The sequence below is a fragment of the Dipodomys merriami genome, unplaced genomic scaffold (genome assembly GCF_024711535.1).
Source record: "Dipodomys merriami isolate MVZ:Mamm:240054 unplaced genomic scaffold, mDipMer1.0.p SCAF_2, whole genome shotgun sequence".
In the NCBI taxonomy this organism is placed as follows: Eukaryota; Metazoa; Chordata; class Mammalia; order Rodentia; family Heteromyidae; genus Dipodomys; species Dipodomys merriami.
Window position 1 is genome coordinate 10479575 of NW_027203381.1, and position 23616 is coordinate 10503190.

Below are 23616 nucleotides of genomic sequence, written 5' to 3' on the forward strand. Positions count from 1 at the left end.
TGCCAAGTTATTTACAGGTTTAATTTATGGAGCCTTCAACTGTGGAAGTAAAAGTAAACCGACAAATACAATAAACTATTGCAAACAGGATTTTCCTTCTTTAGTGATTTCTTCCTGTCTTCTTTCCAAATAAATATAACAATGCTACCTGGGCTTTGAATATCGTGAAATAAAAAGGGGGATGAGGGGGGGGGGAATCTAGCTAGGTTAACAGAAACTACCTCCAATGAAGACCAGATATTAGTGCCTAAGAGGCGAGCTCTGACTTGAGCTCCTTGCTACAGTTTATCTACACAGTGCTTCCACCTCTAGCATGCCTACCCTTTCTTATTTACTATCCTCCCCGTGTTTCAGGTTTATTAAAACTGAAGCATTACTGATTGGGTTCTTAATTCAAAGAAATGAAGAAGATAAATTCAGTATGCTGGACCAAAAGCACAGAAAAGAGTAGTGAAACTCAGCAGCACAAAACACCAGCATGCTTTCCATTCATTTCACACACACGCGCGCACACACACACACACACACACACGCACAAACACACACACACACACTCTTTTTTCAGTGGGAAATAAACCCTGCTGCTTCCAAACACCTTCCAGAAGGATCACAGAGACCTCTAAAGATCAAGTTGCTACCCTTGAAAACTGGGCAAGGGAAATTAAGCGTCTTACATTCTTCTGCTTCTTCCTCCCAGCCGAGGCCTGGCAGCGCCTGGGGTAACCGAGTGGGCTTGGCTCTGCCGCCCCGCCCAGGGGGCCCGCTCTCGGACCTGCCCTGCGCTTCGATTGGTCAAGAGAGCACAGAGGAGGAGCCACGAGGAGCAGCTCCCCTCCCCTTCTCCACGATTGGTCAGAAGAGCACAGAGGAGGAGCCACGCGGAGCAGCTCCCCTCCCCTTCTCCACGATTGGTCAGGAGAGCACAGAGGAGGAGCCAGGCGGAGCATCCCCCCCCCCCACCCCTTTCTCCACTTAACTTAAAAGTCTGCGGCGGCCGGCGGCTCCGCTCACTCACACATCGCAGGTCCGAGCGAAGCGGCGGCTGCGAGCCGCCACTTCTGAGCGGAGCCGGAGCGAGCATGTGCGGGGCAGACGCGGCTCCCCACGCATGGCACCGCGGCTCCGAGGGATCGCAGGACCCGAAGGCAGGAGACTAACAAAAGTGACCAGAAGTGAGAACCAAAAAGCCCAGACCGACCACCTTCATCGGAGAGTGAACGCGGAAGCCTGGGATTGTTTCTTTCATGTGGCTCTCATCAGAGCCGTACCTGAAGCAGACTTAAACCAGCACTAACTAATCATCAATAATAATAACACCCCCCCCTCCAAGGGTGGTGGCTGCCCCCTCTGGAGCCATGTCACACGCAGGGTGATAAAACTGGGAGACAATAACCGAGCACCTCTGACCCGGAAGTTTCCCAGCAGCACGAGGTTCCCCGCGCACCTGCTGCGGCACGAAGATGAACTCCAGCCAGCAAACCGGCATGCGCACGGCTCTCCTCCTCTGGAACCACAGCACCTTCCGACGGCACAGCAATGCCAGCCAGGCCCCGGGCCAGGGCTACTCGGATGGAGGATGCTACGAGCAACTTTTCGTCTCCCCCGAGGTGTTTGTGACCCTGGGGGTGATCAGCCTGTTGGAGAATATTCTGGTCATCGTGGCCATAGCCAAGAACAAGAACCTGCACTCGCCCATGTACTTCTTCATCTGCAGCCTGGCGGTGGCAGATATGCTGGTGAGCGTCTCCAACGGGTCGGAAACCATCGTGATCACCCTGCTGAACAGCACCGACAGCGACGCGCAGGGCTTCACGGTGAACATTGACAATGTCATTGACTCGGTGATCTGCAGCTCCTTGCTGGCCTCCATCTGCAGCCTGCTCTCCATCGCAGTGGACAGGTACTTCACTATCTTTTATGCGCTCCAGTACCATAACATCATGACCGTGAAGCGGGTGGGCATCATTATCAGTTGTATCTGGGCAGCTTGCTCGGTGTCTGGTGTCTTGTTCATCGTTTACTCCGACAGCAGTGCTGTCATCATCTGCCTCATCACCATGTTCTTCACCATGCTGGTTCTCATGGCCTCGCTCTATGTCCACATGTTCTTGATGGCCAGGCTTCACATTAAGAGAATCGCTGTCCTTCCGGGCACTGGGACCATCCACCAAGGGGCCAACATGAAGGGAGCGATCACCCTGACCATCCTGATTGGAGTCTTTGTGGTCTGTTGGGCTCCCTTCTTCCTCCACTTAATATTCTATATCTCGTGTCCCCAGAACCCATACTGTGTGTGTTTCATGTCTCACTTTAACTTGTATCTCATTCTGATCATGTGCAATGCCATCATTGATCCTCTCATTTATGCACTCCGGAGTCAGGAACTGAGGAAAACCTTCAAAGAGATCATCTGTTGGTATCCCCTGGGAAGCCTCTGTGACCTGTCTAGCCGATACTAAATGGGGACACGGGAGATACTGAAATCCTGCATTAAAAACTTTTGCATTCTGCTACAACCCTGAACAGAGTACTTCTGCAAATGCTGTCTCTTCTGTGTAGTGCTTTGACTGAGAATATCTAATTGTATAAATTTGAGCATATGATTTTTTGCTATGCAAAGAGATGTCTAATCTCAGTATTCTTTTTAATGTCATGCTATTTTTTTGGTTGTAAAATGCTAATCTGTCTTCTATATTGTGGGTGTTGTGGTCATGCAAAGAACAAAAAGGAAACCCTTTATTAAAAGCTTAACAATGTCTCTTGTTATTTATCAAGCATCAACACTTTTCCATAACACAAATCAGAGGCTCACTAAATATATTCTTACAAATATTTTCATGTGATACACTATACAACATTGTAATACAGAGCCTGGCTCATAGCATCTAAGGTGAAATAACTAGAGGGTATATGTTTAATGAGTAAATAAGTCACCCTCAGGGAAACCTTGAGTAGCTAGAAAAGTTTGTCTAATCCTCTTTAGGCAAAAGTCGGAGTGATTCTTCTCTTGAAAGGAAAAGAAAAAAATTATTGAAAAAAGTGAGCTGCTTGAATTAGAAAACTAAGTATTCCTCTCTGAAACACACAGCAAGATCCATTTGCCCAAGTACACAGCTGATACTGCACAAGAACAATTCAGTTTGGGGAGAAAAGGTAGCAGCTAGGGAGATGAAAGTGTCTGGCAAACCCAAATTGATATTTCAAGAAAATTTTCAATAGCAAACTGTTCCCAGCCACGAGTGACAAAGCAGAGCGAGAGCTTTCTGCTCTTTTAATCAGGGGCCCAGTTTCTGTAGAAATGTTTGTGCAAGTTGGCATGGCACTGAAAGTTCCAGCATTTGATCTTGGAAAAAAAAAAACCTGTATGATGGATAATGAATTATTTCACATTTCACATAAAGGTAGCTTGCTGTTGACTCACTGTTTGCATTTTGGAGTACAAGTCCTGGTGATCAAGCAAGGCTTTGTGGGTCATATTTGCAAGTAAGAACAATGAGGTCCATTCTGAATGGGGAGGGATCTGCTGGGGACCAAAGGATGACAGGAAACCAACTAACTTTTCACAGACACATCTTGGAGGGGAAAAAAACCAAAACAACAACAAAATCAACACTTGTTTTGCCCTAAAATAGTCTATCAGGCATTCCACTGAGTGACAAAACCTGCGCTAATTTGTGTGTACTTTAAAATACAAGAAGAGAGGGCAGGAAAAGTGCAGCAGTGGAGCTCACTGGGACACTGATCAAAGTGAACTGAACCACTTGTGGATGGAGATGGGAGGGAGGGACTGGGAGAAAAATGAGAGAACAGAAGACACTGCATGAAAGGAAATGGACTCTTACCTGAATGTATTCCCTCTGGACATCACCTCTAGAATGAAAATAAGGTAAATTAATTTACAAAAGAAAAGATAATAGGCTGAAGATGTGCAGTAAACTAGCTTGTGATTTGGTTTACAGCACTTCCAAGTGCTCTTGGGTGGAGGTCATATGCAAGGTCACCCCTTAATTCAATTCTAAGGGGTGCACACACTGGTTAATGAGAGTTGAGTAACTTTCTGCATTTGTTAGGACACAATACCATAAAGCATAATGACAATGCCACAGTTTATCAATTAAAAGTAGTACTGGGCCTGAGCATAGTAGTACATTCCCATAATCCCAGCTATGAGAAAGGCAGAGATAAGAGTATGCAATCTGAAGCCAGCCCTAGGTACAGGGAAGTGAAAAACCTATATAAAAAATAAATTAACGCAATAAAAGCGTTGGAGGAGTGGCTCGAGTAGTGGAGCTCTTGCCCAGTAAATGCAAGACCTTGCGTTCAAATGGAATTCTATGCTTCCATCAGAAATAATGATGCTGGCCCATTTGTTAGGAAATGGAAAAACTTGGAAAAAACCATATTAAGTGAAGTAAGCCAGACCCAAAGAAACATAGGCCCCATGGTCTCTCTTATTTGTAATAATTAGCCTACATCTAAGATAACTTTAGCAGATGAGCAGAATAGCTCAGTAGCTATGACCATACAAGATGATGCTAAGCCAAATGAATGCCAAGACATGGACACAAGAGGTTTTTTCTTTGTTGTTGTTGGCTCTCAATGTAAAGGCTTTTATCTTATTTATCCTATTTTCCAAACAGTTCTTGTTGCTCGGGTAAAATCTAAATTTCTAGAGAGGGATTGCTCTTATCCAAGCCATCTCTAAAAGCTAGTTCAGATCAGTGATAACTAGAGCCCAACCAGCCCTCCCTGGCGCACCATCTGATGATCCCTCACGGTGATGTTATGGTCCAAACTCTAGGCTGAAACCAAAATGTTTGGCATTAGGTCAGGGGAATGTGAAGGGTGAGTGTGGAGCTGGTGGTTTGGAAGACAAGAAACTGGAACTGAGGCTACTGTGCCACTCCTTGGTGGAGGAGGGTAGAGGAGGCGGCCATCCCTGTCAGGGAAGTAAAGTATATCACGACTAGAGATCGAGGTGTCACCCAACTGCTTGACAGTTTTCACCAGAGGAGAGGAGGATTCTGTGTCTGTTCGCTCAAGCCTACTTCTGAAAAGAACGTGTTCTGGGGACAAGCCTTTAAAACTTATCCAACCATGATATTCAGTTGTAGGTTGGCTCCCAGACCCTAACCAGTCACGCTGCAGTCTTATTCTCCTGGCTGATTTATTTCTACATACTCCACCTCCCTGTTTCTGCCTAAACTCCCTCAGGCATAGAGATTCTTATACTCATAGTTTTATTCCCCTCAGGGATGTGAATATCTGACAGGAGAGACGCTGACAAAAATATCTGCTACAAAGAGAACTACAATATTGTTTTGATTTCTGGAAGTGGCTTTTCTGAGAGCCTCACTTAGGAAATCTCCGTGCTGTTACATCTAGTTAAGTGATTTGGACTGAATCTTCTTTGCAGCAGTGGCCTAAACTTCAAGCATTTGCTCCACCTAGACTGTCTTTAGGGCAGGACATAGATGGCACCATGGCTCTTGGGGAAGAAATTGGATCACGTTTAATTAAATTGTGCCCAGAAATGAAGGTTGAAAACAAGCACTAGCCAACCATCTGTAAAACCATGACCAGTAGTCATATCTGTGGAATCATTATAGGAATGAAATCATACGAGTGTGTCTGACCCATCCGATGATATGGATTAGACTGCGGCTAGTAAGAGTTGGATGGGTGAGGTAATTTAGGTAAAGTTATATCATAATTTGGGGTAAAATAATGGTTTCATACCAAGCATTGGTTCATTTAGTTACTCTTGTTGGCTAAAGACATTGGCATAACTAACAAGAAATGCTCTACTGCCCATTTGAATAAAAAACACACACGGGCTCTAAAGAGTTTAAATCAAGGGTCACTTAACCACATTCTCACCTCTACCCCAGCCCCAGTAAGACACCCCTAGAAAAATAAGCGATAAGATATTTCCTATCCTGCAGACCTCAAAGGATCCTTGCATCTTCCTAAATCCATGAGTTGACATCTTGTTACTTTCCAAGCCACAGGATGAAGCTGCCTGAACACCATGGTTGAGGAGAAAAGAGAAAGCAATGTGTTAGGGGAAAAAAGTGGGGGAGGGGGGAAGGTTGGAATGTAGCTCAGTGGCAGTGCACTTTTCTAGAAAATACAATGTACTAGGTTGGATCCTCAGTACAAAAAAAAAGAACAAAAAATGCAGTTAAAAGATAATGACATTTAAAAACCCACACCAAAAGAAAAAGAAAAGGAAGGAAGGAAAGAATGAGGGAAGAAGGGAGGGAAAGAAGGGAGGGAAAGAGGGAGGGAAGAAGGGAGGAAAGGAGGGAAGAAAGAGGGGAAGGAAAGAAAGAAGAAGGGAAGGAAGGAGGGAGGGAAGGAGGGAGAGAAGGAGGGAGGGAAGGAAGGAAGGAAGCAAGCAAGCAAGCAAGGAAGGAAGGAAGGAAGGGAGGGAGGAAAGAAGGAAAAGAAAGGAAAAAAATGATTACTAGGCTTTGATCAAGTTTCCATATTTTTATGGAGGAAAAAGAAATCGCTAAATAAAGAAATAGTAAATCATACTTGCAAATGCGCGCCTCTGCCCAGGACAGTAAATACATCCTAAACCAACTGCCATCATGCCCCCCCTGGTGGGTGAGGAGCTTCTGCACCAGTGCACTGGGAGAGTCAGCATGCAGTATTGTTCCAATGAGCTCAGCCCCAAGCACAGAGTCACCTTCCATCTGGCTTTTGTGTCTTCTTGGATTCTATTTGAAGGAAAATTTGTAAATCTCTCTCCAAAAGAGGTTTTCAAACAACTTTACTTATTGCAACTAATAAGCCAGGACATCATCAGAGTCTTAGAGTCTGAATCTATCAAACAGGAGGGCATTTATATATATATATATTTATTTATTCATTCATTCATTCATTTATTTATTTGATGAGGAGGGAATGGAGAAGAAGGGAGTAGGGCACAGAGTATTGTTTTCTCCTCTATCATTTTCTTGTATTCATTCATGAGGTGCTATTCTAACACATTTTAACTTGGTTTGCCCTATATTTCTAATCAATTATTATACATGAATTATACATGATAAGTATTTTTAATGGCTCTTAGCTGAATTCTTGTTTTTTGTTGTTTTTTTGTTCGTCATGGGGCTTGAACTCTGGGTTTGGGCGCTGTCCCTGTGCTATTCAGCGAGCACTCTACTGCTTAAGCCACAGCACCACTTCCTGACTTCTTGTTTTATGTTTGAAATTTCCACTCTGATGCAAGAATAAAAATTTTTTAAAAAGAATCCAGACATTCAAATTAGTTTGGTTCAATAGACCAATGAGTGATGAGCTTCAAAGTCTAAAAAGTACACCAAAAATGTGAGCAAACTGTGCCACATTTTGGCCTCATTAGCATTGAGAACATTAATGGAAAGGATGTACTTGTAGCTGAAATAAAAGGAGGGAACAAGGGATCTACATTTACTGCAATAGTATTATAGTGGAGTTTTCAAGAGCCAAGAAATGCACTTTTACAGCTTACTCATATTATGTCATCAGAAAGCAAATGAAGCAAGAAAGAAAATAAACCTAAATCAATTTGAAGTACGAACAGATGTGTCCTTAGCATATTCATGAAGAAGAGAAATAAATATTGCCCACAAACATGCCAAAAATTTTTATTACAGCCTTAAAGTGGCCTTTGACAAATGGTCGCTGTAAATTTTAGTCTACCAAATTAACATTTTTCAAAGCAAAATGAAAAAATTGCTAAAAGTTCATGAAGGAATAAAACAGATGTTTTTGTACCCTTTTATGTTCAAGTGCAATCCTTTCCAAGGACAATATGCAAGATGTTCAAAAACATCCATCCTTTGTTCATTTAATTACAATTCACTACCAAAGTGGAATGGTTAGGTTAAGAGTCCTCCACCTGTTGGAGAACCGTTCTCACGTGGCCAAACAACCTACTTGAGAATCATGAATGCTCCATCTCATGCACTCACCCTCAAAACCCCCAGGATATATTCCATGATTCTGCTGCTAAGACTGACAGAAAAAATAGGGAAATCATTTATGGTAATTTATTGATACTTAACACTTTGCTGATACTTGACATAGACCCTTGCTCATTTCTATTCCTGATGATCTGTGAAAAAAGTGAAAAATGTAATATAAAATATATATTCAATTATCTGATCCAAACTATCATCTATCCAATTTTTAAGCAGACTCAGAGAAACAGACTAGTGGTGGTTGGATAGTCAGTAGCATCAGCAAATTCTAGCTTCTCATCCAGATTTCCTGCTATGAAATTTCAGGTATTTCTTTCTGTGACATAATGACTTCCTCATCATAGAGTCCTAAGATTGAATTCTGGTTACTCCACTATTTATCTGTATTGTCTTGCTGAACTTTCTCATCAAATGTGCATAATTATACCTGCTTTATTAGTATCTTGAAAGAATAAAATACAATTAAATAAGATTAAGTTTTACAAAAGTGTCAAGTGCATAAAGCACTAAAGATGGTAATCATCATTACTATTAAATTATAAGTAATGAATAAACCATGAAAGATTGAAGCCTCCTTAATTTTACTACCTTTTCCTGACACTCAATAATTAATGAATCCAGTGAGCTACTGGGGTTTAATTATATGCATGTTCTTCCTCAAATTACATTTACTAATTTGATTTGATTTCTTTGTATAGTTGAGTATATTTAAACTTAATAGATATCATGCTACACTCTAAAAGGACAAGTTTGTTTTTGTGTGTGTGTGTGTGTGTGTGTGTTTCTTTTACCAGTAATGCAATTCACTTTGAAATTTTCAGTGTTACATCCAATATTACTAAAGGCTAAATAGAAAGACAATGCAGAACACTTCCAATAATCAATATCTACTTTTCTGAGATTGTTACACATACTTTATACCATGAATTTAATAATTGGCATGCAAAAGTCATTATTTAATTCAGTCTAATTAGAGCATGGGTGTTGAACTGAGTATTGGGTTCAAATCCCATGTGTACTTTATGAACTCTAGGTCCATAGGAAAGTCACCTAACTTCCTATAGTTTAAGTGAATGTTAGAAAATGAATATTAGAAAGTTGCAGAGTTAATTTTTTTAATTTTTATTATCTTTCAGTAATTGTACAAAGAAGGTGCCAATTAACAAAACAGTTCATGAATACAATGCATGTTGATCAGAACCCAGTCAAGTAAGTATTCGTTGTATATATTCCACAAAAATTAGGAAAAGTAAGTGAAGGGGTGGTGACCCAGGGGTGAGAATGTTACAGGGCTAGAAATGTCCAATTAACCACCATAAAACTGGTAGTAGCACTGTGGCTCAAAGTGGTAGAGTACTAGCCTTGAGAAAAAGATCTCAGGACAAGGCCCAGGACCTGAGTTCAAGCCCCGTGGTTGACCAAAACAAAAACAGAAAAACAAACAAACAAAAACCCAGTACGTTAATTATTTAAGTAAGAAAGGAATTTTGAACATTCCAAAATTATTCAGGGATCATGAGTGGAATTAGGAAGGAAAAGACAGGTTATTTCAATGGCTTCAGTAATGTTTTAATTTTTAATGGGGCTTCATTATATACCTTAATAGTGTACTGAGTAACTTAGACACATGCGGCATCTACTCATGTATGCATTCAATCATGTATGAAAACTAAATGAGTAGAATGTATTTAGCTTATAATGTTCTCATGAAAAACAGGAAAACTACATGTAACAAGTAAAGGATTCCTTGTCCAATGTAATGCTGCCATTTGAACCAAGTTAGAAACATCTTTTTTTGGGGGGGGGGTCCAGTCCTGGGGCCTGAACTCTGGGCCTGGGCGCCGTCCCTCAGCTCTTCAGCTCAAGGCTAGAACTCTACCACTTGAGCCACAGTGCCACTTCCGGCTTTTTTCTTTTTGCATATGTGGTGCTGAGGAATCGAACCCAGGACCTCATGCATGCAAGTCAAGCACTCTACCACTGAGCCACCCAGCCCAGTTAGAAACATTTGAATTTGTCCCTAGGTTAATCAAATTAATAATCACAGTTTAAAGTTATGAAGTGTTTTCACTATTAAGGAACACCTAGAGGCTTCATCAATGTACAGCCAAGTGGAATTTTTCAGGAACTCCATCAGTGAAGTAGTCAATGAAGCTTTTCATGAGGCTGCTTAAGAGCTGAACATAGCATTCTAAACACTATGAAATGGTTCACTCTGAATACTCAAATCACCACTGAATATACTTAAAAAGTAAAAGCACAACATTTGCTCTTAATTCCATCTGAGGAAAACACATGTGAAATTTTTATTTGCTCTAAAATTTACTTCTCAATTTAAATATGCTTAATTTGTAAAACTCAACTACTTAAATGGTTTTATTATAAACAATACCGTCAGGCCAGATTCCAGTGGCCTTGCCTATAATCTCAGATACTTAAGAAAATTGAGGTTCAAGTCCAGCCCAGGAAGAAATGTTTGACTCTGCCTTCAAAATCATAAGCAAAAAAACAAGACTGGGGACATGATTCAAGTAGTAGCAAGCAGCAATGCCTTAAGTTTGAGCCATTATCTCCCAAAATCCAGAATGCATTCATATCATAAATACATGTCACAGTATTCTGTAGTTTTCACTTGAAATTATGTGTATTTTCAGTTTTGACATTTAACTGTCAAAACTTATGAGGTACAGTGTGATAATCCAATAAATGCATATAATGCAGTATGATTAAATCAATTAAATACTCCTTAAATATTCATCATTTTTATATTTAGATGGTTCAGTTTCCTCTTCTCCATAAATATGTAATTGTTCTTCAATACAGTATTGCATTATTGTACGTTATAATCACCCTATGGGCTATAGATCACTAGGACTTATTCATCCAATCTGACTGTATTTTGACACATACCATCCAAAGTCCCGGATCCCTCCTCCACCTTTACCATGTTTACAGTAATCACTATTTGACACTGTTTTTTTTTTTTTGTGAGATTAGCCTTTTAACTTCCATATATTGACAAGAATATAAAGTAGTCTTTCTTTTTTTGTTTCTATTTCTTGGAATTAGCTTATATTTCTTTTTTTGTACAATTTTATTGTAGAAATGCTGTACAGAGGGGTTACAGTTACATGAGCAAGGTAGTCTCTCTATATCTATTTCAATTCCAGTGTCTTTATTTTTTCAAGAATGATAAAAAATATTCTTATACAGATAATTAACAATCCATCATCTCTCTCTATTTTTCTTAATGCATTCATCTGATGAATACCTCAGTTGATTTCATAGCCTGACTGTTCTAAATAGTACTGCAATAAAAATAGACTGTATATGCAATTTTGTTTCCTCTGGAAACAAAAACTCAGGAGTGGAATAGCTGGGTCATAAGGTGATTCTACTTTTAGCATTTTGATGAACTTCTGTACTGTTTCTTCTAATGAGTTTGCTACTTCCTTAATAGCATTTGTTGCTTTTTAACTTTGTATGTTCTTTATTGCAGCCATTCTGATTGGCGTAAGATGAAATCTCATCATGGTTTTCATTTGCAGTAAAAATGCTGAACTTTTTGTTCTATATCTTTTAACCTTTTGTATTTCTTCTTTTTGAGAAACATCTATTCGTATCATTTTCCTATTTCTGATTATTTTTGTTGTTGAGCCTTTAATGTCTTTATATATTCTAGACACCAATGATTTGCCAGATATATAGTTTGCAGATATTTTCTCTCTGTTAATTGCAGTTTTACTCTATTATTTGTTTTCTTTCCAGTATAGGAGCTTTCTTAGTTTCATATAATTCCATCTATCTTTTTGCTTTTGTTACCTGTGCTCTCAAAAAAAATCATTGCCAATTTCAATGTATTTTCTCAATGTTTTCTTGTAGTAGTTTCATAGTTTCAGATTTTACATTTTGATGCTTTATTCATTTTTTTAGCTGACTCATATTGGGTGAAAATATTCTCATACTTGAGCTATAAGCCCATCCTCTTTTGTTTTTATTTTGGCTTAGAGGTAGTCTCACTAAGTTGGCCCAGATTAGCTTCTAATTTAAATCCTCCTGCCTCTGCTTCCCAAGTAGCTGGATTTCCTCTGGGAGCAACCATCCCAGACCATTCATGGACAAAGCAGTTCTTTCCTCCAGTGTTGTAGGGCTTGGGGGGTTTTGTTTGTTTGTTTGTTTTGTTTTGCAGGGAGTGGAGGGGGGGTCATTTGGCTAACTGAGTGTAGATGAATGGATTTCCTTATGGTACCTCTAGTCTGTTCCATTCATCATTGAATCACTTTCTATGCCAGAACTCTGTTGCTTTAGTTACTAGCTTTGTAGTTTGTCTTAACATCACATAGTGTGACACTTCCAGCTTTCACCCTCTCAAGATCACATGTCTATGGGGGATGTTTTGTGTTACCAGAAGAGTTACAGGATAATTTTGTGATTTTATAAGTAGATCAAAAAAGGGAAAAAATAAATGGAAGGAAAACAATAAAATGGATATCTTGTTAGTAGTAGAACTTAAGGGTTTGATGAAGAAAGAACAGGTCATGAAGTAATGTCCACTGAGGTAATGGAAATATTAGAACGATGTTAGTACCATTGAAGCTAAGGGAGAAGTCCTTCTGAAAGAACATGTTGTCAACGATTTTAGCAACAACAACAAAAAAATAAAAATGTTCAGCAAAATTCCCAACTAGAAATTTAATGTGTTTTATTTGAGAATGGAATTGAAAAGATGCCTAAGATTATTACTATTATTTGTTGTTGTTGTTGGTTGTGGGGCTTGAACTCTGGGCTTGGGCACTGTCCCTCAGCTCTTCAGCTCAAGGCTAGCAATCTACCACTTGAGCTACAGCACCAATTCCAGTTTTCTGAGTAGTTTATTGGAGGTAAGAGTCTCACGGACTATTCCTGCCTGGGCTGGCTTTGAACCACAATCCTCAGAGCTCAGCCTCCTGAGTAGCTAGGATTACAAGTGTGAGCCACCATGCCTGGCAGATGCCTAAGATTTTGATGGGATTATATTCTAAAAACCAGGAAACATAAAGGAAGAGCCAATTTCTAGTAAAATACTAGAGCCCACACAAGGCTCCTTGGGCTTCATATGAGGACATAAATCGAATGAGAAAGGAAGTATAGAAAGAGAATACAGACTTTCCTATTAACAAGCTGTACTGAATAGAATGAAGCATGAAGTAATAAGGAATAATTTCCTCAAATGAGTTAGCTTTAAAGATGATTATATGCAGTGGCAAAGAACCAATTCAGAATACAAAATTGAAAATACTGAATATTTGCTGAACAATCTCAGTCGCAGAGCTAACTCATTGTCCCATAACTTTCCATAAGTGAATCCTTTCCATATTACATTAGCTTCCTCCTACTTATGAAAAGAAATAGCTTCATGTAGAGTTCTACTCTGGAGCTATCCTTATTTTCAAAAATACTAGGAGATGAATTTGCAAAGGCAACTACTTCTTCATCCCAGAAATCAGAAAATCAGCTCTCAACACCTCCAGGAAGACAGTGATATCAATATGGTCTTGGAAATTTCACCTTTTCTGTGCAAAGCAAGAGCTGCCTTCAAATAGTATTTCTGTCATTCATGTGTGGAGGGCACCTAGCTTCTGCTCCAATCAGCAGGGGCCATCCACTCACAGCTGATCAGCTTCCTTACTGAGCAAGAGAGCTGGGACCATGCTTGTAGAAGACAGTGGACATCAGGACGTGATAGAAGCAGGCTGATGCACCTATGGCCATTACTGCCTGCAGTAGAAAGCTAAGGAAGGTCTTCTGGGGCATGAGTGAAAGGTAGTGAAATGGCAGGTAATGGGTGGGTCAAGGAGTCAAATGGGATATTTTGGTTTAACTGATCTTCCATTAAAATTCTCTATAGCCAGGCACTGGCAGCTCATGCCTGTAATCCTAGCTACTCAGAAGGCAGAGATCTGAGGATCACAGTTCAAAGCCAGCCTGGGTAGAAAAGTCCATAAGACTCTTATCTCCACTACTCAGAAAAAGCCAGAAGCAGCACTAGGGCTCAAGTGATAGAACACTAATCTTGAGCACAAAGAGGCTCAGGGACAAAGCCCAGGCCCCGAGTTCTAGCCTCAGGACTAGCAGAAAAAGAAAATCACTTCTCTGAATTAGGAGAATTGGGATCAGCTACCTACAATATCCCCTAATAGTCACTGGGAAAGCTGAGCTTCTCTTCCTCTGTTACCACACGTATCACTACTGCTGAAGCCAGAGGAAAGGTTGATTTTTTTATCCATTGATTCATTTAACACTTTGGTAATTGGCTCTGAACTTGTTTCACTGCCTTTTTCCTTAAACTTTTTTTATTATATAATGTATTATAAGCTTTTGGGGAAAAAGGGGGCTCATTTGCATGTGATTGCTTGAAGTGAAAATTAGATCGTACAGTTCAGGGAGACGGTATGGTGATGTTAAAGAGATTAAATTGTCTTTCTGTCACCAAGAGAGATTCTGTTCCTAAAAGCGAGCAGAGCCTAGACATAGCCAGGGCTTCACCCTTGCCAGAGTCACTGTGCCATGGAACTAACCAGATCTGAGCTGCAACAAGGAAGTGGCTCAATGTCCTCATTTGTAAAAGGAATATATATATATATATATATATATATATATATATATATATATATATATATGGGTTCTTCATCAAAAAGTTAGCAATTAATCCATATCAAGCACTTAGAATCATGTCTGGCATATGATATTAAAAGGGAGGAAAGGGAAGGAAGAGAGAAAATACAAAAGAAGGAGATGGGGAGAAAAAAATTTAAAGGCAAGCCCTGATTTGAATGGAAATGATATGCAGGCTTTTGTTTTTGTTTTTGTGGAGTTTGTGGGGAGAGAGACATGATACGCAGTTTGAATGCAAGTAAGAAAAGATCTATCCAGCCAAAGGAAAAAGATTTGGTCAAGTTAAGGATAATAAATTCTTGGGAGTAGAGAGAAGAAATTACATGAGGGGGTATAGGTAAAAGGACGAGAGAGAGATAACATAAAAAGATGGCAAGATGTAAAAGAGAATTCAGAATCAATCAGGAAATAAGAGAGTTGACAATCAACCCAGAAAGACTGATAAATGCTACATCGGCAGATGAAGAGGAAATGTGTTTTGATGAAATTCTTCTATGTGGGTCTCCTCTTCTCAAAATTCTAAATAGAATGAGAACAGTGTTTATCATTTGTACTCATGTTGTGATATTTTTAAGAGTTAAAGCACCCCATAGTAGCTTCAAAACTTTTTGGAAGCTTCCCTGTGGAACCCCTGTATATAACTTCATGATTTTCTGTCATTTCTTGCAAAAATGGTAACCAATGATATGTGGTTCTACAGAAAGAAAGAAAGAAAGAAAGAAAGAAAGAAAGAAAGAAAGAAAGAAAGAAAGAAAGAAAGAAAGACAGAAAGACAGAAAGACAGAAAGACAGAAAGAAAGAAAGAAAGAAAGAAAGAAAGAAAGAAAGAAAGAAAGAAAGAAAGAAAAAAAGAAAGAAAGAAAGAAAGAAAGGAAGGAAGGAAGGAAGGAAGGAAGGAAGGAAGAAAAAGAAAGAAAGAAAGACAGACAGACAAGAATGCAGAAGCAGAATATCTTGTGCTTCTTTGGGAAAAACAATCTGGTTCAAAACCATGGTTCATGGATCATGGTTCAAAACCAACCCAGGCAGAAAAATCTCTTAGACTCCATCCTCAAAATAACCAGGAAATAGCAGCTTGGACTTGTGACTCAAGTAGAAAGATGCCAATCAAGCGACCAAGCTGAGAAAGCTCTGGTACTGCCAAAAATTAATTGATTAATTACAATGACAGCAAGCTACTTAACTCTAAGATGTAATTACTTTGTTAATTTTTACTTCAGTTATTTATAAACTGTAAGTGAGAAAATGAATTAATATAATGTGTCTGAATAGGATCCCTATGATTCTTTTCAGACACAAATAGTATGACCTTACTTTCTTTTAATCATGTCCATATTAGGTTCCCTACTTTTTCAATATTTCAAAGAAAGTAGCATATTTGGAAACACAGACGTTAAGAAGTCAAAGAGAAATTGAATTCTGTTTTGAACAATTTCCCTTTCATTCAATTGTAAATGTCTCAAATACAAAACCTTGGCATTCAAATGAACATTTACTGAGAATTTATTACATTCTAGGTTCTGGTGAAAATCTTATTATAAGAAGAAAACATTAAGAGGGCTAACCACTAAGACTGTTTTAATAGTGTCTTTATCATATAATAAGAGCATAGCGATTAAAAAAAAACCTGTAGGGAGAGAAAGGAGAGAAGTTTTAAGATGTAAGAAATAATCTTGCAATTGGAACTGGAAACCCATCACATGCAGTAGCCAAACAAACAGGATCAGTGATGGTGATTACGTTTTCTATGAAAATTCTGAATATTAAATGTTAAGCTCATCAAACTCTCAAGCTTGTTCTTTCCTGGTAAGAACTCCAAAGGAGCAGATGAGATGTCAAGAAGAATTTTTGCATTTAAGATGAACTTGAAAACAGCAAATGAAATGAAGGAGCAAGGAATTTGACACTCGGGGGATTCTGAAGTTGGTATGTTGGCTAATAACTGTTTTCCAAGGGAAGGAAAACCAACAAAACTTTTTGTAAGTCTCAGAAATTTGTAATTCCATCACAGCAACACTTTGCTCAATTTTCATAATGAATGAGGTGTTTCTAAGAATGTCCTGGATCATATCATTTTATTTCAAATTCATTTCCTTCCTTGATCTTGGTTGGAGGTCGTTTATCTTACCCATTGAATTTACCTTAGATTGTATATACAAGTATTGATGGTCTGTCTCTATTAGGGTTTCAACTATGTGTTCTTTGGGGAAAGAATACTGTATCCATAGCTTCCTGGAAGAAGATTTCATAGCACCAAAGACACTGAACTACGTAAAAATAAAGATAACTGGATAAAGCTATATAAAGATCAATGGTTGTTCCTTTTAGCTTTAGTTATAGCTCTCCACCCAAAAGTAGCAAGAGTTGCTTCTGTACCTAGAGATCTAGAATCTTTCTCTGGTGGTATAGACTAGACTTTATATAGAACTACACAGATATTGTTACAATTGGTGTATGAAAGCCTCATATGTAAAAGATCTGGCCCCAGACTGGTGGATGTAACCATTTAAGAAATGATTGGATCACAAGAGTTCTGATTTCATCCATTATGAATCCCTTGTTGGATGGATAATACAATGTTATTATTGGAAGGGGGTGGAAAGTAGAGAGTGGGAGTAAGTTGTAGGCAGTAAGTCACAGAGTGTGTGCTCCAGAGAGACATATCTTGTCCCTTGCCTCTTCCAATCTGTCTCTCCACCCCGTGGCTGCAGTTCGATCAGCATCTCTGCAACAAAGCATGTCCTCTCCTTCAGAGGACTCCAAGTCTCCACGGCTCAGAAGCCATGGCGCCAGCTTAACTTGGTGGATGGAAAACGTCACCACGAGCCAAACAAATGTTTCCTTCTCTCAAATTACTTATCTCAGGAAAAAAGGAAATAAAGGAAACCAAATCACTGCAGAAGACCAAGGGAGGATTAGCATCCCTGAGAGTGAGGTTAGTCACAGTCGGGGTCTTGTGTGACCCACACGGCGGGCTGGTGGAGCCATGAGGACCACCTGTCATCCTTCTACACCGCACAGGAGACTGAGAACCGGAGGGCAATCCCAGGTCGGCTGGAGGAAAAGCCTGGGGTTTCCCCTTCAACCGAAGAAGCTCCGTGTGGTGCTACACTCCTGGCATTCCAACTATGATCAAAAGCACAGAATAGGTGGATTGAGGTTCAGACCTAAGCAAAAAGTGAGACCCCCAATCTCAAATTAACCAGTGCCAACGAAACAAAAGACTGGGGGCGTGGTAGTGCAGGAGAGAACCTCGCTAGCAAGTACGAGGCCGTGAGATCAAACCCCAGTTCTGCTAAAAGAAACAAACAACAACAGTTTAAAAACAACTGACTGAAGCTTACAATCTATTGGCAGATAATATTTGCCTAATTTTTCAAATAATAATAAATATTTTTCCTGTTACTCTCTAAAACTTACAAAGAGATGTCAGAATCGGAACTTTCACCTCTTAGAACATAAGAAGCAAGAGCGTCAGAAGTCTTAAAGGTAGAGATAAGCAGACTTTCTGAGGGACAGCGTAGAATGAGGACAGAGGGTGGTAATGTCCACACTGGGTTCAAAGAAAAAAAAATCAGACTTTGCTGAAACATAGAGTACTAATGAGAAAGAAGAAGAGTTGGAGTTCTAAGTTCTAGAGGGGGATTTGATAGTTACAAACTCCTGGTTCTCCACTGCCATATTTTCTTGATGTTTTTCAAGTATACATAGTAGTCGTGAAAATAATTTTAATGCCTTTGAAAATGTCCAAAGTCTGCCAAACACCTCACAGGGCCTTGAAACCAACTTGAACGTTTCTAATGGTTGAGCCAGGCCAGTCCCCATCATAACCTTCAGATAAATAAACATTTTACAGAAGATGAAGAACTTACAGAATAAAGTTGAGAAATGGTTCTAGGCTTAGGAAAAGGAAAATAAAACCCATCCATATGATGTGCCTCTAAAATAACTTGCTGTGACACACATGCTTCTAGAAATCCTAAATTACTTCAACTGTCCATTTCTGAAATAGGAGATGATGCCATGGCCTTTAAAATATAACAAAGCAACTGGTGGTAGAAATGGTGATAAAGTTCTTTCAGAAAGGCCACATGAGGCGTACCTGTTCCAACACTGCCTTCCACCAAGGTTATGACTTAGTTGGAGTCGGGTATATTTGTCTCTTTCAACAGTCCTAGGTAACTTTTTCTAGGCATTAGAAATGTATTTATCAATTCTCTCTGCCTGGTATGTAAACATTATCACAAGCAACCCTATTCCATCTGTGCTCTGTTTAGATAAAACTAAATATGTACCATTCAAAGGCCATCTGTGACATGAATATAAAATTCTTCAGAAGTATATTTGAATGTATCCTCTGGGAAAACACACACACACACACACACACACACACACACACACACACACACACACACACACACACACACAGAATAATAATGCAGAATGCTCTCTTCAGTTTTCCACTGAACAAAGTGATACCAAAGATAACTCATTAAATATGAAACACAATGTTGGCAGGGAAAAAGGAGATGATGATTCAGGGTGGTGTAAGTAGATGGTGGAGCAGTTTGGTATTTACTGGAAATTCATCACAAGCACATGCTGTGTGGGTTTAAATGCATTTCGCAAAGTTCAAGCTGTATAACTTTTACTGAGCTGTGATTATAGTGTGAGGCTCCCCCCACCTCTCGCTCTCTGTCCCTACATTGCTCTTTCTCAATTGGTAACAGGTGCAGGGAGCTATGGCCCACAGCACTTTTGTTGTTCTATTTTATACAAATTTAATCATCTAAAGTTTTTCTAAATCCGCTTGATGTTTAGGAAACCCATCATCAAGCTTGTATGTGATTAGGTTGAGATTCCAAATATATTTGCAAAGCAAGCGAGGCACATCATCCCAATGATCCTGATAGGGGAGATAAAAATCTTATTTCTGAACTACTCCTTGGTGCTCCAAAATTCAATTCCAAGTCTCTGAAGTAGACACTAAAATTTTCTTTGAGGTCATCAGCCTTAACTTGTTTTGGTGCTGACCATTCATATCTCAAAAGATAGCTTACTGCATCCCAAAACAACACAAAGTCCTTTTATTTGGTTATCAATTTAATTTTACTCCAACTCTAGGTCTCCTATCTCATTTTACTTGCTCCCTATTTCTGAGGTCCTCTTTCTGTCATTTCCCTCACTTTGAAAACCCATGTGTGGGTGGGATCAGCTTCATTCCAGGTATGAGAACAGCTCAGCACTAGGAAAAAGGCCTCTCACAGCACTTCCTAGAGAATCTAGCAAATGGAGCCTTTGAGGGTGTCCATTTCCTTCCAACCCCAGCTCTTAACCCTGGCTTATTTCATGTATCTGCCCCATTCTCCAACATTTTAGGATTGAGAATGACCACAGCCCAGCTGCAGTCTGTCCAATGTCATTCCTCAACTTCTGCTAACAAACTGTCCTGCCATTTCTTTTGTGCCTAGGAGGCCGTGCCTGGCAGGTGAGCCTTCCTGCTCTTAACACTTGCGAGAAAAGGTTACAAAATGCTTTCCACTGCTCGCCTGTATTCAACACTGCCTATACACTGGGTTTTAGAGGGTGATTGTTTGGCCTATTTAAGAGGTTATTTTTCTGACAAATTATGCCCCTTCCCTGTCCTGCCCATCCATTTGTTGGCTCATTTTGATGGGTGCCAGCTTCTCTATTCTGGTCCTGTCCCACATCAGCAATAGGCTTGTAGCTGTCCTTGTGCTACCTGAGGCGTGGTCCTGAGCCACACTACCAAAGCCTCAGGTCCCCAATGTATAGAATTAATGAAGTTAGTCATTGACATTTGTAATTATTATCTCAGGTGATGTATGAAGAACCTTGCACAGTGTTTAACCAATATATTTTCAAGCAATAATTGTTTTCTTGCTTATCTTGAGGTATTGCCTGAAATATTGTGAAAGTTAATTTACAGAAACAACAAAAAAGCAAAATTCAATCCAAGTTATTGTTTTCTTTATACTTTGAGTGGACATCTTAAATACCATTGGTTGCAAAAAATAAAATTAAATCAAACAGGATGTAAGTTCAAGAAATTCAGTATTATTATGTAGTATTATAATACTCAAAAATTGAGTTTTATTATGATTTGTCTGTATCTACAAAAGACAGAAAATTGACTCATAACAAAAATTGCTACAATGATTAAAATTGCCCCTAATCATATAATAATGTAACACAAAATTCTATGCAACTTGTGTTGAAGTTAGGAGCCTTTTCTCTTTAGATTTACACTGTACTTACCTTGTCTCTGGGGAAAGTTAGGCTAAAATTTTCCATATTGGATGGCCAAGAAAATTGCATTGTGCAACTACAAAGACAGAGCTCTTAAAACAGGTTGAGCAGACAAATTCCTCATCATCCATTCCTTTCTTTCTCTAGTCAATTGTGAGATTCTAACTCAGAGAGAGAATTGGGGGTGGGGGGAGGCAGGGAGAGAAGGAGGAAAGGAAGAAGAGAAACAGAGTTTTCACACTATGCCCATCTAATGAAGCAATAAACCCTCAATATGTTCATAGTTCCCAAAAGTATCCCATTGTGCACAATAGTGTCCTATCTGTCCATCCCTACCTACACATGCTTTGCTGTCTCTCCCACTTCTCACCCCTCTGATAAAGAAGGTGTTATTTCTACTGAGTGTGTGTTGTCTGTCTGCACAAAGGGCTGAGCTGATGGTAGGTTCTTCAGTCTACCGCTGCAAGCTTGTGACTCCCACAGCACTTGACCACAGACATCCAGCTTCTATGGCCCAAGGAATGATCAACAGGGCATTAGCCTTTGTGGATGAATGTTTGATGCCATTTGTGCAAGCAATTATGTGGACAGTCTTTTCTGGTTTGTTTGTTTTTCCTTCTTTAATTTCTGAGGCTCAAACCCAGGGCCTGATACTTGTCAGGCAAGCACTCTACACCAAGCTGCAACACTAGTCCTCAGATTTCTGAGACAGAGTCTCTATAGCCCAAGCTAGACTTGAGCTCAAGATCTTTCTGCCTCAGCTTTCCAAGTGCTGGGATCAGGCTTGTGTACCATCACATACAGCTTACAGTAATACCTTTTATAACAAAAAGTCATGCTTTGTAAAGCTACAAGTAAACACACTGAGTGGTAAGCAGAGGGTTAAATGAATTAATAGGTATAACAAACCCTATGGAGATAACAAGTAGTGTTTCTTTAAAAACAAATCAAAACCAAACTAAGTCAAAGCCCCCCCCCCATAAAAAGTATCAAAAATGGGTACTTGCAAGAGGGAAGGGGAGGGCCAATGGGAGAGAGATAGAGGAATAAAGTAGAAAAAGGGGGTGGGGTGAAAGCAGGCAAGAATTCATTGTATATACCACAAAATTGAGAAATATAAGGGAAGGGGTGAGTTGAAGGGATGACACAGATCAAGATGCTTCATACCCATAAACTGTAAAGGCAAAATTTTAGGGGCTGGGAAGGTGGCTCAGTGGTAGAGTGCTTGCCTCACATGCGTGAGGTCCTGGGATTGATTCCTCAGCTCCACATAAACAGAAAAAGCTGGAAGTGGCACTGTGGCTCAAGTGGTAGAGCGCTAGCCTTGAACTGAGAAGCTGAGGGACAGCGCCCAGGCCCAGAGTTCAAGCCCCACAACAGACAAAAAAAAAAATACCAAAAGGCAAAAATTTTAAATACATGACCTAAATTTAAGATAAGTCAGGGAAGGCGTGGGCTGGGAGGGGTGGGTGAGAATGGTGAAAGAGCGATGTTGAGCAAGATGCACGTCATAAATGGATTTGGCGAATGGCAACTCCTGTGTACAACTACTCAAAGATAACCTTAAAAGTTCAAAATAAAAGTCACATTTTGGTCCATAATTTCATAAAATCAGCAGATAGATAAAGAAAATTCACAAGAGGCAAGCAGAGTATAGGTTATAACCAATAAATCTATAAGGAATAACCGTATACAGCCAAACTAGTGAATTTTCCTTGCTTACATATCCAGGCAAAAGTGGATTAAGGAGACAGTGAGATCAAAGCACGGAAAATATCACCTAGCAATGGCTTTAAACAAAAATAAGCAAAGAGTGATGCTCCCCGAACCCAGCACTTCTGACATTTGAGCTGGAAAGCAGGACTAAAATTGGATACTTTTTTTCAAACAGTGGAAATGAACATGTCGCTTAAAGACATGCAAATTCCATAAAAATCATAAACTTAACCATGGCTCTAAAAACAAAGATTCCTGTTAAAAAGACAAATAATTTGGAGAGAATTCCTACAGGATTGCTTCCCTCTACTGACATCGAAAGAACTGAGGCTGTGGCTTCAATATCAACTTAAAACAAGCAAGAATATTAGATATAAGAATATTAAATGCCTATATATATATATATACATATACATCCCACTTGCATAGACTTTCTGTCTCCACATTTCAAACAAATTAAGTGATAATCTGGATAAAGCTAACACCCCTCAAACAGAATAAAATCCTTTGATTTGAGGATGTTAAACTACTGAACTTGCATTTCCCTTAGGTTACCTAACCTCCTTCCTCCTTCTGACAAATTTTCATGTATTTTTCACTTTTCGTTTTTTAGCTGTTAACTCATTTTGAATGTTAAAAAGTTCCAGAAGTTGTTCAGGGGGTGGATTTTTTCCCCTTTCCTCAGAATGTTAAAAGGAACTGAGATTGTTGGTATAGATGAATAAGAAAGTGTTCTAGGGGAGTTATAACTGGAATAGGGCAATCTTACAGATAACTGTTCATCATTCTATGAAATATGTAATTAGTCTGAATGCAAACTGTAGATCCATCTGCCTTAGCCTCCCAAGTGCTAGTACTACAGGCATGTGCAACCACACTCATCTGGGAGTTTAATTTTTAAGACACATGGAAGTGAAACACAGTGAGAGGACCTATTTTCTTCTACTGCATACTTCAAGAGGGAAAAAATTGTACACCATTGAATTGGAGACTATATGGCTAG

At 39.5% G+C, this 23616-nt stretch overlaps 1 protein-coding gene across 1 annotated transcript; it reads left to right on the top strand.

Annotated features, from left to right (window-relative positions):
- Positions 1–1023: 1023 nt before the first annotated feature.
- Mc4r (melanocortin 4 receptor) lies at positions 1024–2727 on the top strand. Its single transcript, XM_070028624.1, has one exon. It carries the CDS (start codon positions 1461–1463, stop codon positions 2457–2459), a length of 999 nt encoding a protein of 332 aa, XP_069884725.1. The 5' UTR covers positions 1024–1460; the 3' UTR covers positions 2460–2727.
- The last annotated feature ends 20889 nt before the right edge of the window (positions 2728–23616 follow it).